The 15679-nt window shown below is 40.7% G+C and overlaps 1 protein-coding gene across 2 annotated transcripts in view; it reads left to right on the top strand.

The window, feature by feature from the left end:
• Positions 1–5171: 5171 nt before the first annotated feature.
• sp3.L (Sp3 transcription factor L homeolog) overlaps positions 5172–15679 on the top strand; it is a 30198-nt gene continuing 19690 nt past the window's right edge. Inside the window, exons 1-2 of one of the 2 annotated variants that reach the window (XM_018235920.2) lie at positions 5172–5394; positions 6747–6871. In XM_018235920.2, the coding sequence (XP_018091409.1) occupies positions 5289–5394; positions 6747–6871 (231 nt within the window). In that variant the 5' untranslated portion in view covers positions 5172–5288. Of the gene's footprint in view, positions 5395–6028; positions 6570–6746; positions 6872–15679 lie in introns of those variants that run through there. The other variant, XM_018235921.2, reaches the window with a different exon arrangement.

Here is a 15679-nt window from a genome sequence, read left to right as displayed (position 1 = left end):
TTAGGTTTGCATAAAGTAAAGATTATACAAGTGAAATTTAAATTAAAGGATTTAAGCATTGGAGTCATCTAAGAATCTTAACAAGGAACATATATACAGTATGGTACAGATATGGGATCCGTTATCCCGAAACCCGTTATCCAAAAAGCTCCGAATCATGGAATGGCCGCCCTCCATAGACTCCATTTTATCCAAATAATCCTCATTTTAAAAAATGATTTCCTTTTTCTCTGTAGTAATAATATAGTACATTGTATATAACAAAGCGTTATTGGAAGCAAAGAGGTTCTGTATGTACAAATAGCCGCACCTCTCACCTTTCCTCAGATATTCCTGCTTAGGTGGTGCAGAGTTCTCAAGACGGTCGGCACACGTCATAACACTAGTGAGAATAGAATGAGAATCGCACAAACACCAAATATGTTGCAGGTGGGGAATTTCCCCTAATTTTTATTGTGACCACCTGTGCATCAACGTTTCGGGGGGGGGGGATTAACCCTCCCTTCGTCAGGATACAAATAATTGTGCTACAAACATATTTAAGGCCTTTGGGGTACATGTGTTCCCACCCCTTTTCCCATAGTCCACCAGGGTTCAGTGCGCTTCAAAGTGAGGCTTGACACGTATTGTCCATATATAGGTCCAAAAGTCCAATCGTACATCAGGTAATAGTATATATAGTAATCCTTTCAACCCAAAAATAGTTATTGATACTGGTAAATAGTGGGTTAAGTAATACTACTCACGACCAGCGGGGTGTTAACCGTAATCTCTATTTCTCATAATTGGAAGCAAAACCACCAGGGCCGGCCGCCCGCACCGTTCTAGCGAGAGCAGGAGCATCAGAGCACTGGGGAGAAAACCAGCCTATTGGGTTTATTTAATGTTTACATTATTTTCTAGTAGAAGTATGAAGATTTAAATTACAGAAAGATACGTTATCCAGAAAACCCAAGGTCCCCGAACATTCTGGATAACAGGTCCCATAACTGTACGTATATGTGTGTGTGTGTGTGTGTGTGTGTGTGTGTGTGTGTGTGTGTGTGTGTGTGTGTGTGTGTGTGTGTGTATATATATATATATATATATATACACACACACACACATACATGGCTTTCGCCAAGAACTGTTTATAATAGACACAAGCCCTTTGTGGGCACTTGCAGCATTACAGTTGCAGGACCGTTCAACCCCCGAACATTCAGCAGTTCTTGAAATAATAACATAAATATCAACTCCCAGGATCCATCAACAGCAAAAAGAGAATTGCATTGGTGAACTAACTAGAAATGCTCATATGTTCAATAAGGAGAAAACAGAGAGGGAATAGAGGGATGAAAGAGTCAGATGGGGCACAGGAGAAAGCAGAGAAAACACAGAAAGTGAAAAGAGCTGTAGAAGGCATATTGTGTTGAAATGCAAGAAAGTATATAGGTATAGGGTGTGAACATCAGATTTGAATAAAAAATGTAATGCTATTGGTCTGTGACACAAACTGGATGGAGACAATACCTTCCAGAAGCTTGGCTTGTCTTGGTTCTCTAATGTAATCTAGAAATGTGTTGACTGTTGACCCAAGTTCCACCATACAAGAAAGCCCAGTCAGGTTCAGCAGAGCATAAAAGGGAACTTGGAAAATAGTAAATGCTAGTTTCAAGCATTGGCTTTGTGGGTTGGAATCACAATATTTACTTGCATTGAAATTTGTATGACACAATCTGCATGGAAAATTTAGCAGAGCTGAAAGAAACATAGCAGTGCAGTAAGCATTTGTCAGTAGCTTTTTTGTAATACCTTCAACTTTATAAATGACCTCCTTGCCAATCATCTGTGTGCAGGAGGTGTGCTTATGATTACTAATGCATTATATAAATACATGCATATGCTATTTGTTGAATGCTTTTTTATATAAGTACATTTAATTAGGTCTATGCACTGATGTGAAAACATATTTGCACACAATTACATATTAGATTCACCCCCTTTAATGTTTTAAACAGTATAACGTCTCTAGTGTGACAGAGAAACATGCAGTAATCCTTAGGCTTTGTTACATAAGCAATGCTTTAATGCAAATGATACAGGAGAAGTTAACACACAGGTATTACACAGCAAAAGGTAAATTGGAGCAAATGATGACTATTGTCTCCTAAGAGAATAGCTGCTGATTTACTGAAAAGGGAGAGCAGAAAAGTCAATGAATTTACTGGCTGAAGTGATGCTGTTATTGCAAAGTTGCATAAACACAGTGTATTTGTTGAGCAGGAACACATTTATTGGAATAGGCAACTGTCAGACATGATTCTAGTCTAGAGCTGCAGTTGCTTGCTAGATGCAAAATCATGGCATTTGTAAGTTCTCTCTGCATGTTCCACTTTCCTCCCATAGTCCAAAAACAAGTGCAAAAGCTCCATAATATACATAAATTCTGCAATAGGTAATCTAAAAAGAATATTTCTTGGGTAGATTGCACAAAGGGAGTGCAAAAGCCAGTGGAATTCACAAGGTCACTTTATTGAAAAGCTGCAAAGAAAAAACTTTAAAAAATGGAACAACGAGCAGCAGCACACATGCAACTATTGACATCACAGTATACTGTACATTACTGGTTGCGAACATTTGTCACAAAGTTTTATTTTGTGGATTAATCTCATATATGTTATCATTGTTCTTAAAGGGGTTGTTTACCTTGCAACACTTTTTTCCAGTTAAGTTGGTTTCAGATAGTTCACCAGAAATAAAGACTTTTCCCAATTATTTTCTATTTTATATGTGTGACTGTTTTTCTAACAGTGAAGTGTAAAGTGTCATTGACACTAATCTCCCCCAAACTGCTTCCCCCGTCTTCCGCCTGCTAGATTGAAAAATCGCCTGCGGCAAATCACCCGAAGTTTCCACTTCTGACGGCTTCGGAAAAAGAAGCGCCGCAAGTGCCATGCCGCAGGCAATTTTTCATTCTAGCAGGCGGAAGACAGGGGAAACAGTTAGGGGAGATTAGTCACCCAAAGAAGAGGCGATTAGTTGCCGGGCGACTAAATCTCCCTGAATCTCCCAGTGTGACCTTAAAGCAGCTATGGGTGGGTTGCCGACCCTGTAGAATGTTCTAAATTGACACATTTTGTTGATACATTTCTTATTTTTGTCTCTGTTGAGCAGAATCCCTGTATTTCATTAAAGGCAGCTGTTAGAATTGATACAATAGTTGCCAATACATAAGAGGTGGTGCTGGGAAATGTATCCATGTGTTGCAAAATTGTAACTGTTAAGATTCTGCACCTGAATTACTGGGCTCTGAACCCCAGAGAAAGGGACACTAAACTTTAAACTTTGATTTTGGAAAAACTGTAAAAAAATAAAACATGTAAAATAATTGAAAAAAAGTCTTTATTTCTGGTGAACAATCTGAAAACAATTGAAATGAAAAAAGTGTTTGAAAGGTGAAAACCCCCTAAACCTTAGCAACTTTAGAATAATATACAGGAAGCTGTAACTAGTGCAGTGGTGGCCAGCATCTGGCCACAAGCCGATTTTCATTGCTCTGGTCGAGTAGCACACTTCCACTAGCTCATGCCGCTGTGTTACTGGCAGCAGATTGAAATGCCCACCACACTCCAGTTAAACACATGGCAGCTGCACCCATATAAGGTGAAACAAAAGTCTAGCTGCCATCCTATGGATGCAAATAAGATAGAAGTTCCACAGCAGCAGCTTTGACCTTACTAGAGAGTTATAGTGTGGCAGCAAAAGTCTCCAATATGAAACGAGTACAAGCAAGAGAGCCAGGAAGATGATTGCATTCCAGACATCTTTACTTCTGCTTGAAAATATTTTCAAGACAGGGTAGTATGCCATAATCAGCATGAAGTCCCAATGTTGCCCCTGGCACTGCTTAGTGTCTTATGGCTGCCTACTTTCAGCCAATGAAAAGAGCTTTCCATAGACATAAATGGGCATTCCATTGTCATAGCAGCATCTTGCCAACACTTGATGTAATCCCGCAAGCAAAGTTAGCTTTACTAAGACACTACATGTGTTTAAGCAGAGGCAATTCTCAGAATTATCTATGGAAGGGTATTTTGCATCCACAACAATTAGCTGCCACTAGTAGCTCTGGTGCTACTAGTAGCAGCTACTTGTTGTGGCTACAAATGCCAAAAAATAGCTTGCAATAGATAATACTGAGAATTGCATCTGTTAAAACGCACATAGTATTCTAGCAAGACCAATGATCATTATTGTATATTTTGTAGCCGTGCCAAGTAGCTGCTACTAGTAGCTCTGTCTGTCTTCACCCTATACACCAGCAGCCATATAAAGATCAGTAGTGTCTGAATGCAGGGCACAACGTACAAACATGACTTATACAAGCAAGATATTTGCACAGTAAGTTGGGCAGCAGCCATCGTTGTGATGGAATGGGATGCTTCACAAGGAATGGTTACAAATAAAGGGCTTGTACAAACCCATGGGTGGATCCGGCAGTATGGGTTGCCAGTTCTCTAGTAAAATTAATATACAATGCTAAATTTGACTGTAGTCCTCTTCCCCCCCCCCTTTTTTTCTTCTTTCTGTATTTTTCTTTTTTTTGTTTCTTCTTCTTCAAAAATCAATAAAAATGATATTGCAAAAAAAAAAAAAAATATACAAGGCTAATGTTCTTAAAAGGGAAGAAATAGAACAATGAATGATAGGAAGGCCTGACATATTTCCAGAAGTGTAACTTAAAAGGGGAACTATAATGTAAATTGAATATAAAATTAATTTAATGGAAATAAGAAATGGTTTCTGAAATAATCGATTTACTTTTCACTATTTTTCTCTCTCTACGTCAGTGGTGTAACTAATCTGTGCTGCCCTCCCGGCAAAAAAACTACTACCCAGCCCCCACTCCTCACCCGCAGGTATGAGAGCAGCTGGGTGGGGGAAATTTATTTGCACTATAAAGGAAGCCGCCCCCGCAGTCCAGGCCCCCATCCCCCTCACGTCTCCTCTATAGTTATAGCTTACAGCTCTACATGCAGCTTTGTGTTGAACTCAAGATATTTTGAAAATGTAAGAACTAAAGTTATAATCACTGGGGGTGCCAAAATGTTAGGCACCACCCAGTGATTAACATTGCTTACCTGAAACCTGGTGCTGGTGCTCTTCCTAGTTAAAAATGGCACCAGCCTGGGGTACTTCAGCAGAAGCTCAACATCTCTATCTTCTCTTTGTTCCAGTCCAGGCAGGGGCAGTACAGCGAAAAGTCAAACTTGCACACAAAACTACGTTTTTTCTCTGTACTGAGCATGTGTCTGCTTGGACCCAAAGAAAAGAATAAAGAAGCAGAAGAAAATTGCAGACCTCAGACTGGTGCAGTTTTAAGTGAACTGGATCACTGGCCAGGGATAACGGGTAAGACATTATAATTACTGTGGGGTGCATAAGATTTGGCACCCCCTAGTGATTATACTTTTCTTTCTGCTACACTGTCTAGGCAAAGGGAGCAGTCACAAACCTATTAGACCGAAGTAACAGAGGAAGGAGATAATGAAAAATAACATCATAATATGGTACAGAATAGTAATTAATTAGATTTAGATAGTTCCTTATTTCTGTGAGATGGTTGCTAGGGTCCAAATTACCTTAGCAACCACCATGCATTGATTTGAATAAGAGACTGGAATATGAACATGAGGGCCACAATAGAAAGGCTTTGGATAAAAAGCAACAATAAAAGACAAATTTGTTGCCTTGCAGAGCATTTGTTATTTAGCTGGTGACCCCCTTTGAAAGCTGGAAAGTCAGAACAACAAGGCAATGGATTTAACAAAAATATATATAAAAAAAATGAAAAACAATTAAAGTTGCTTAGCAACAGCCATTGTAAAACATACTAAAAGTAAACTCAAAGTTGAACCACCCCTTTAAACAGGAAGCCATTTCACAGCGGCAGCAGCCATGATACATAGATGTGTAACAGCCCTTAGTACTGTGACGCTTATTCGCAAACACAACACACTGACACGTTCCACTACTTAAAACGAATTTTATTGTGACACGTTTATAAAGAACATAGCGGTAAAGACATCAAAGCGGTCGCTATCAGACACCCAGTACCACCACGGGAATTGTAAGGCCCGACTACTACGTTAGCAACCTAGGCCTCTACTTATTGTCTGCGAAAGTAAACAGAGCGCGCGCACGTCACGCAGACTTCGCAGGAAGCCCGCGTACACTTCAGGGACTGTGGAAAAAAATTAAGTGAGCGGCGTACAACTGGACCAATCGCTGGTGTGTCACGAGACTTCACCAACCAGTCGAGGCGAAGGAGAAGGGCGTTCTGTCGTGCGTCTGACGTCACGCGTCCCCCGTACTGGATGGAAGCCCCACCCTTTGTGTTTCCCGCACCGTCAATCAAAATAGGGGGAAAAAAAAAATCCCGCGCCTGGTTCTCTCCGTCCGCAGCGCTGCTCGGGATTATTATTGTAACCATGGCCCGCGACTGAATAAACCTAGCGCGGCCCGCCAGTGGGGGGTTTGGTGCGAATTGAGGTTTTTTGCCAATCCTGCCACAAACACAATGACCGGTACGTAACCAAGTCCCGCCCGCGTCTCCGCGGCTAGTGAGCGGCGGCCCTAGTGAGTGAGCGGCAAAGCGCCTCAGCGACAGGGATTGGGACACAGGGACGCTGCGGGTGGGAAAGCGGGAGCTATGGCGCTGTCTTAGCCTTCCATGGTCCGTCATCTCTTGTCTTTGTCCCCAGCTCCGGAGCAGCCCGTCAAACGAGAGGAAATGGCCGCCCTGGAAGTAGACGGTCAGAGTGAGTATCTGCAGCAACACGGAGACAGCAGCAGCGCCGGCGATGACAGCGACCAAGGCGGTGGGCAGGTAAGAGCAGGGCCTCAGGCCTTATACGCACTAGGCCGGACTTCTCCATCACTGCGCGCGGGGGCCACGCACTTCTGTAGCCCGGGCTGAGCCCCTACCTGGCTGCCAGAGGGGGTCTATAAAGAGGCAAAATAGGCACCTTCGGAGCCCCTACTTCCTGTGTCAGCTCCGGACTAACGGCCACCCACTTGTTTGTTGCTGAACCCGCCCATTGTGGGTAGTCGCTCCGCCGTCAGCTCTCTCCCTACGCTGCTCGCTGCTGCCGCGGCTCATCGGTGCTGGTGAGCTCGGTAAGCGCTGCTGGCGGAGCGGTAAGTGATGAGCTTGGGCTGGAGCGGAGACAACCCCCCTAAGGGGAGGGAGGGGAGGACATATGTCCTGTTGTACCCCCCACCTCCTCCTCCGCCGTTCACCCTCCCACTGCTCCTCCTCCCCTGTGGCCGGCGCTGAAGGGGTCACCCCCTTCCCGTTTATCCCTCTGTGGCTCTAAAGAGGCGTCTGGGAAAGCGCCGTTCCCAGGAGCTACTCGGGGATGCTGGGACCTCACGTGCCTAAACTTGTCACCAGTCAAATGCACCTACTTCCTTGATCTGGCCTCGGCCTTCTCCTATTCAACACATCCTTGGCAAATCTAGAAGTTCAGTTGTATATGACTTACTGGGGGGTCTTGTGCATGGCTGTGTAGGTTGATACTCCTTTACTAGTGATACTCCTTTACTAGTGATACCACAATGTTGCTGCTGACTGGTGCTCAAACATACCTTCTTGTCATTTAGAATCTGCAATTCAAAAACTGAGCATTGCAAGCTGGTATATTTAAACTTCCTGCATCCATTCATTTGTTCAGTATGGACCCCCAGGAATTATTGATATACAACTTTGTCTTTAGTTCCCAGGGCTATAGACTGAAGATTCCTGCTTTGGGATTTGTTATAGAATGTATGGGCTTTGCTTGTATTCAGCATCACTTTCTTGATCCATCTTGGTAAGCTTGGTAAACTCTACTTACCTGGAGTTGTTCTCTTACTAGTGACTGTGTTGACCTCCCAAGGATTATTGGAGCTTTCTGAATGTTTGATCCCACAATTGAGCTACAAAACATTTGTTTAATGGTTTATTTGGCCAGTGCTCTGATCAGTTTAATAAATTCATTTATATGTCCTTTAATAGTGCATCTGACAGTTCTTTGCTCTAGTACCCAACCAAGATCTTGTGTTGCTTCTGCAAGCAGCCTTATTGGTAACTTTGTTGTTAGGTTGGTAATGTATGGAGCAACCAGTTTTCATAGAAATTAAATATAATTTTAACACACACTCATTTATGGTGTAGATATTTTTTAAAAATGGCAGAAAATGTGTTTAAGCCACAGGCCTGATGCAAGTGTACGTAATATGCTGAACATCTATTTATCTATTATCTATTTTTTTTCTACACTGATATATTTAGTTTGCCTCACAGAAACCTGCAAATGATTCTCCGGGTATCATAAGGAGGAATTCTGTGAGTTGTTGGCAACTACGGGATGATTTATCAAGTAATATTCTGGATCAATGAGAACCAGTCATTCTTTAGCAATTTGGGGATTTGTTAATAAATTCGAGTGATATGAGATACATACAAAACAATTCCATGTCTCTACTTCATATTGATTTCCTAGGAAAGCATGTCCCCAATACGGTTTGATCAGTATCGACCAGCTGAATAAGAAGGAAACATGTCCAAACAAATGCCAACAGTCGGACACATAGCCATTATAATTATATCACATTATGGGAGGTCATTTTAGAAAAGAAGTTAGCAGGGTTTGTAGTTATTTTAAGAATATTATACGGATTCAAAGGCTACTGATGCGGCTTATAACTGTAGCGTTGTATATAAATTAGAAACACGCACAGTTTCTCACTTAAAATGTGCATTTCATTCACAGTAAAATTCATATTAATACATCCAAACAAAGCTTTGCGCAAAACAAACCACAATGCCGTGTCTTCCCACCCTGGTCTGCCTACCTCATGTCAGCCAAACCCTCCTGACGCGTTTTGCGCTATTGGACACTTCATCAGAGGCGCTTCATCATACTCCTCTGATGAAGCGCCCAAAACGCATCAGGGGGAGTGGCTGGCATGAGGTAGGCACACCGGGGGGGAGACACTGCATTGTGGTGTGTTTTGCGAAAAGCTTTGTTCGGGTATATTAATATGAATTTTTACTTTGAATGAAATGCACAAATAAATGTTTTAAGTGAGAAACTGAGCATGTTTCTAATTAATATGTAATGTGGTAGTTGACCCATGAACAGTTCTTGCTAATAAGAGAGCATATACTCCAAAACCAATTTTTTTATGGGTTATAACTGTAGCGCTGGATATCTTCTAGGCATAGTCCAGATTGTTGAAGTTTTTGTGTATGAACTGATTTTGGTTTTGTACCACTGATGTAATTGATGAAACCTTTGTCAATGTAATCACAGCAATATATATGTGTGGGTGAGTTACTTACAGTTGATTCTGAACTACATCACTTTGCTCAGCCCCTTCAGTCTCCCCTTCAAACACATTAACCTGTCTGACAAAATGTGAACCTGTTTGCTTCTAGTAAGCTTGCTACTGTTCTGTCCAGTGAAGGCTACAGCCCTGAATTGACACAGCCAATCACAGTATTTGCCAACACTGTTTCTCATCTTTACAGTTAACCACCAAGTGTTCACATTTTTGCAGTTAGATTAATGTTTGGATAGGGGGCAGGCAGCCTATGAGTAAGTGCCCCAGTAGGCATGAAAGGCGTTATGCGGTCATCTGTATGTCCTAATAAATGATTTGAATTTTTATTATTTTAGTCTTTACTTTTGGGGAAAACTCACAACTTTTTGCTTTTCTAGGGGGCAGGAAGGCTGTTTAGGTGGGGCTAGTACTCTGGTAGGTTAATATCCCTTGTAGGGCTGCAGCTTGGTTCACTTTAAGGTACAGTGAAGTCTTACAGAATGTATTATTTTCAAGGAGTGCGCTATAAATAACTTCAGCTGCTTTCTATGTTTTACTGGTTTTTTTTTTAACTAAGGTTAATTTGTTAAATTTTTCTTCCTGTCAGTAATTTCTAAGCAAGGTCACAGACTTGCTAAACTGTTCAAGTTATACATTAGTTGGACAAGTTTTTTTTTTTTACCAAGGAATAAAAGCAAATAATATATGAAATAGTGACATTTGCTCTCTGACAGGCTTTTGTAATGCTCAAGAAGTTTTTTCAGTCAGTAGGTGCTGAAAAAAAAAAATCTCTACAAACTGTACGTGCAAGGCACTGATCTGACTTACTCAGCCAATACTGGAAAATATGAGAGGGAGTGAAGCTTGCACATTGCAATCTATCTTTACTGAGTTTCACAAAAATGTCTGTTTTGCCTCTTATGCAGGGGAAATTCTAGAGTGACAGCTGTGGGAAGTGTGATGCTTAGCTGTCAGGCCGTCATTTGTTTCTAATGCAGGAATTAGAAACACACACAGGGCAATTCAGTTAGTTCTAATTTGGCTGGAGGACAACAATGCCCTTGGAATTGCCCTTCATAAATTTCAATGGCAGTCATCTGGAAACATGGTTGTCGTTCTAAAATGCCAACTATTGCTTATCTAGAAATCTCTTGGGCAACAATACTACTTGAAAAACCCCATGTGCCATTTCAATAAAGCAGACACTATACATGACTGATAGAATGGAAAATAAAGATAGACATTATTGAAAAATAGAACATACAAACAAAAAGTCTTCTGCCCCTCGACTAAGAAATAACACAATCTGACATGTTAAACGATGAGCCCGGGTGTACAAGATCCTGGGCTGTCGCTTGAAGAAACTGAAAAGTATAATGCCACCAAATGAAACTGAGATCACTCACGTGAAAATGGTTACAAAAGTTCATACTATTTAAAAACAAGTGCCAGTTCTAAAGTTATAAAATGTTTCATAAGCCCAAAGTGGGAAAGGAGTAAGAAGTAACCATAAACTGAAACATTGTCAGTAAAAAATAACAAAGTAATTTGAAACATTCTCAATACACCGTAGCTGCTATATGGTGCCAACTTTCACACCATAAAGCATAACTATAGATTTCACGGTATTGGGATATAGCATTTGAAGTTATACCAGTGAAATATTACATACAGACCAGTTAATAAATTCTGACAAGCTACACATCTACAGAATATTTCCAATATAATATTTATTATTTTTAACTCTTTCCATCTTTTAAATGATGGTCACTGACCCCTATTTAAAAACAAAAGCTCTGTAAGGCAACAAATGTATTGTTATTGCGACTTTGTATTACTTAGACCCTGTCCTATTCATATTCCAGTCTCTTATTCATAGCAATGCATTGTTCTAGGGTAATTTGTACTCTAGCAAGCAAATTTCTGAAATCGCAAACTTGAGAGCTGGTGAATATAAAGCTGAATAACTCAAATATTTAAAAATGAAAACCAATCGCAAACTGTCTCAGAATATCACTTTCTACATCACACTAAAATTTAAGTTAAAGGCAGACAACCCTTTAATAGAAGCAACTTCCAAATTTGCAAATTATTATTTTTGTTCTGTTTAGTAGATATAGGCCACATATGGCAGCCCCATCTTGAAATCAAAGTAATCAGTTGCCATGCTTTGTAATCCGTGCAAATTATTATTCCTGGCACCATTGTTGTAGGACATTCTTATCAGAGTAAAAAATGTATCACTTTAAAACATACCCCAAAGTTGCTCCTATAGCAACTCCAGTTGTAACTCCAGTTGCATTAAGCAAATCATCGCTGTGTTTGTACATTAGCTCAGTGCTATGTCTGCTGTCAGACAACCCAGTCTTCCTTTTAGTGCTGCTTGGCCCAATGTTCAATAGTTCTGATCGTTATACACATTGCTTTAACTAACAATTAACCAAGAACCAGACTATTGTCCTTCCATTTTACCTTAAGGGCTGAACTCCAAATTCTTGTTCCGTCGGATCGTGTCAGAATGACAAAATGCCGGTGACAAATTGGATGTAATGACACGTCAAAATATAATGGGACTGGACGAAAAATCGCAGGTATAAACTACATTCCATCCGGCACGGATTTCAGATGTGAGTGCAGAAAGCTGCGTCTTAATCAATCAGTCTTATCGTGTGTAGTTTATACCTGCAATTTTTTTTAGTTCAGTCCCATTATATTTTGATGCGTGCCACTGCATCCGATTTGTCGCCTGTGTTTTGTCATTCAAACACAAACCGACGGAAAATACTTGTGGTGTTCAGCCCTTAAACCTGGTTTTGTTTTTGTTGAAAAAGAAGAGAAATCCAGCTTGCTCCAACTTGGCTCTCTACTTTCAGATAGTTTGTTTGGAGATTTAGTTGCAATAAGAGGCCCATTGATGGGGCCTTCTCTCTTGCAATCTTTGGGAGCTGCTGATTTTTGAACACTGTAATACGGTCATTTTAAAAAGAACAATTTGTCTTGGATTTGAATTGCAGAGGTAACAATGTAATCATACTCCTAATTTGATTTCTTTGTGTTGCGGTACGGTACAGAGATCCAAAATTCGGAAAACCCCACATCCCAAGCATTCTGAAAAAACATTCCATACCTGTGCAAACTATTCTCTCTGCATAATGGGAGACCATACTGCCCTTTAAGTGTAAGGGCAAGGCCAGACGCAGCGTTTTTACGTTGCGTTTTTAAAAAAGAACAGCCAGGCGTACTATCCACATGCGTTTTTTTCCCCAACATGCACTTCTCATTGTTCTCATTGAATTTGTGCGCCATATTTAAAATACGCTGCGTATTTACGTGAAGTGTGGTTTCAAACGTGCAGATCCCATAGATCCTATTGATTTGGTATTTTCTTGACGTATTTGCGTTTCTACTAAAAAACGCCAATACTGGCGTCCTGTGGTGGATTTCAGCTTGCAAGCGCCCTGTGTGAATTGCCATAGTGCGTTTTCCATTAGTTTCAGTGGTAGTGCAGTTTATGCGTATTTACGCCTGGCTGTTCTTTTTTAAAAACGCAACGTAAAAACGCAGCAAAAAACGCTACATCTGGCCTTGCCCTAAGGGAACATGCGCAGGTCAGGGAGATTAGTAGCCCGGCGACAAATCTCCTCTTCTTCGGGAGAACAAACTCCCCAAACTGCCTTCCCACCGGCTATAATGAAAAATCGCCAGAGGAATGGCACTCGCGGCACTTCGTTTTCCAAATTAGCCTGAAGTTGCCTCACGAGGAAACTTCAGTTGACTCCGGAAAATGAAGCGCCTCGAGTGCCATTCCTCTGGCGATTTTTCATTATATCCAGCGGGAAGATAGGGGAAGGCAGTTCAGGGAGATTGTCGCCCCGAAAAAGAGTCGATTTGTCGCTGGGGTGACTAATCTCCCAGAATCTGCCGGTGTTCCTTTACCCTAAAGCTCCCCATAGACACAACGATTCTTCTTGCCGAATGACCGATTTTAGGGAAGTCCAACCAATCCTTCTAAATTATCGTGCGGTTAGTGGGATTCGAACGATCGTACATCTTACGATTTTTCAGCCGACATCTGTCAGGAAATTGATCGGCCTGGTCAAAAAATCTTTGTTGGTCCCAGTGCAATCTATCTATGTTTGCAGGGCCAAGCAGGCAGCTCCCCTTTGTTTTCCTGGCAAATTGGTTGATGGTCAAGTATGATCGTACGATCGTTCCGAGAAAATCGTGGTCTCGCGATGAGTATCGGATCTTTTAAAAATCTCAACATCTATGGCCAGCTTAAAGGAGAAGGAAAGCTATGGAGGCATTTTATTGCCAATAGATTAGCTGCAATAGTGCAAGCTAGAATGCTATATTTATTCTGTAGAATGTTTTACCATACCTGAGTAAAAAGCTCTAGAAACTCTCTGTTTGTTTAGGATAGGAGCTGAAGTATTAACGTGGTGTGACATCACTTCCTGCCTGAGTCTCTCCCTCCTCTGGGCTCAGATTACAGTAGAGAAGGGAGGGGGGAAGAGGAGCAAACTGAGCATGCTCTTGCCCAGGGCAATGAGGTTTAAGATTAAAACAAGAAGTCTGATACAGAAGCCCACGTGTACACAATAGAAGGAAAGAAATGCAGTGTTTCTTTTGACAGGGGACTACGAGCAGCACTACTTTGGGAGTTTACTGGTATATTTAGATGGATCTTTCTGATAAGGCTTACTTAGTTTTAAGCTTTCCTTCTCCTTTAAGAAGGAAACACACGAGCATTAGCAAAGATTACATTTTTTGCCTCCTTTCCACTGTAGGTGTCCATTCATGAAGGTACAGAGCCACAGGGCAGAGTTAAATAAACATCTGCATTACTCTTAGATGGGAAGCATAATATGGCATTGTACAGTACATGCTTGTTGAAATACCCATGCAAGTAAAAACAATCTGCTGAAATGATTATAATGAACCATCTGCTAGCTGTGTTTCTTTTAAGCTTGATCTGCATATTTGTCCTGTGCTAATATAAGGCATGTGCTAAGTGCTCATTGGTGAAAGCTTTTGCACTGTAGTCTGCTATGTAGCTAATTAGGTCAAAGAGTTTTACGTTCAGCAGAGGTGAATAGAAGAGCTGTTACAGCTACTGGGTAAGGTGTTGGCAGACAACGACCTGACTCACAAAAGCATTGATATTCACTTCCAAGCATGGTACCATAAAGTTTGATTTGCAATCTTTTTGTGAATAGGTATTTTTTTACTATATAGGAATGGGGTTCCTTACGCGGAATCATTATCCAGAAAGCTTGGAATTACAAGAAACCGATCTCTCTAAGTCCATTTTAATCAAATAATTTAAAAATTTTAAATCACCTCAGTTATCTGTGTAAAAATAGAACAGTATCTTGTACAGGTATGGGACCTATTATCCAGAATGCTCGGGACCTGGGGGTTTCCGGATAACGGGTCTTTCTGTAATTTGGATCTTCATACCTTAAGTCTACTATAAATCATATTAACATTAAACAACCCTAATAGGCTGGTTTTGCTTTCAATAAGGATTAACTATACCTTTGTTGGGATCAAGTACAAAGTACGGTTTTATTATTAGAGAAAAAGGAAATCATGTTTAAAAATTTGGATAATTTGATTGCAGTCTATGGGAGACGGCCTTTCCGTAATTCGGAACCTTCTGGATAATGGGTTTCCAGATAACGGATCCCTGTACTTGATAATAACCACGCTGCATGAAACCATATTGGTGACAAGACAATCCTATTTACTGTATTTAATTTTTAAAGGGAAACTTGCAAAAATTTAAAAAAGTTTAATGTAAGATTAATCTCATGACAATAGGAATCTTTCTAAATATAATTAAAATGTTTGTCCCTTTTCTAAAATATTCAAATTACGCTTGCCTACTCCCCTCTTGACACCTGTCTTTCTTCATTCTCTTGCAGAAGTCTTGAGTCAGGTTTTAATTGACAAGTAGGTCTAAAACCTCTTTTAGGGGACCCCCATTCCTAGCAGATGTGTTTAGTGCTAAGTCAAATAACCGACTCCAACACAAATTAAATCAAACTGACTCCAGCACAAATCCTGTATGTGGAGAGACTGTAAATCTGCCCATTTTGATAGAATAAGCCATAATACATATTCTAAGGAACGTCAGCCCCCCCCCCAACTCCCCGAGGATGTATGAGACCTAACTGTCAGTCAAACTCTCTGTACAGAATTTTCAATGATTATAAATAGGGATGATCTTATTCCAGTGAGATGGATGTTATAATACATTTTCATTGTAATTCCCTTTTAAATTATTTTTAGCAGACTTAATGGGCACCTGATGGGCAAACAT

Source organism: Xenopus laevis, chromosome 9_10L (genome assembly GCF_017654675.1).
Source record: "Xenopus laevis strain J_2021 chromosome 9_10L, Xenopus_laevis_v10.1, whole genome shotgun sequence".
Taxonomy (NCBI): Eukaryota; Metazoa; Chordata; class Amphibia; order Anura; family Pipidae; genus Xenopus; species Xenopus laevis.
Note: the sequence above shows the minus strand (reverse complement) of the source record. Positions and strands in the feature narration are given on the sequence as shown.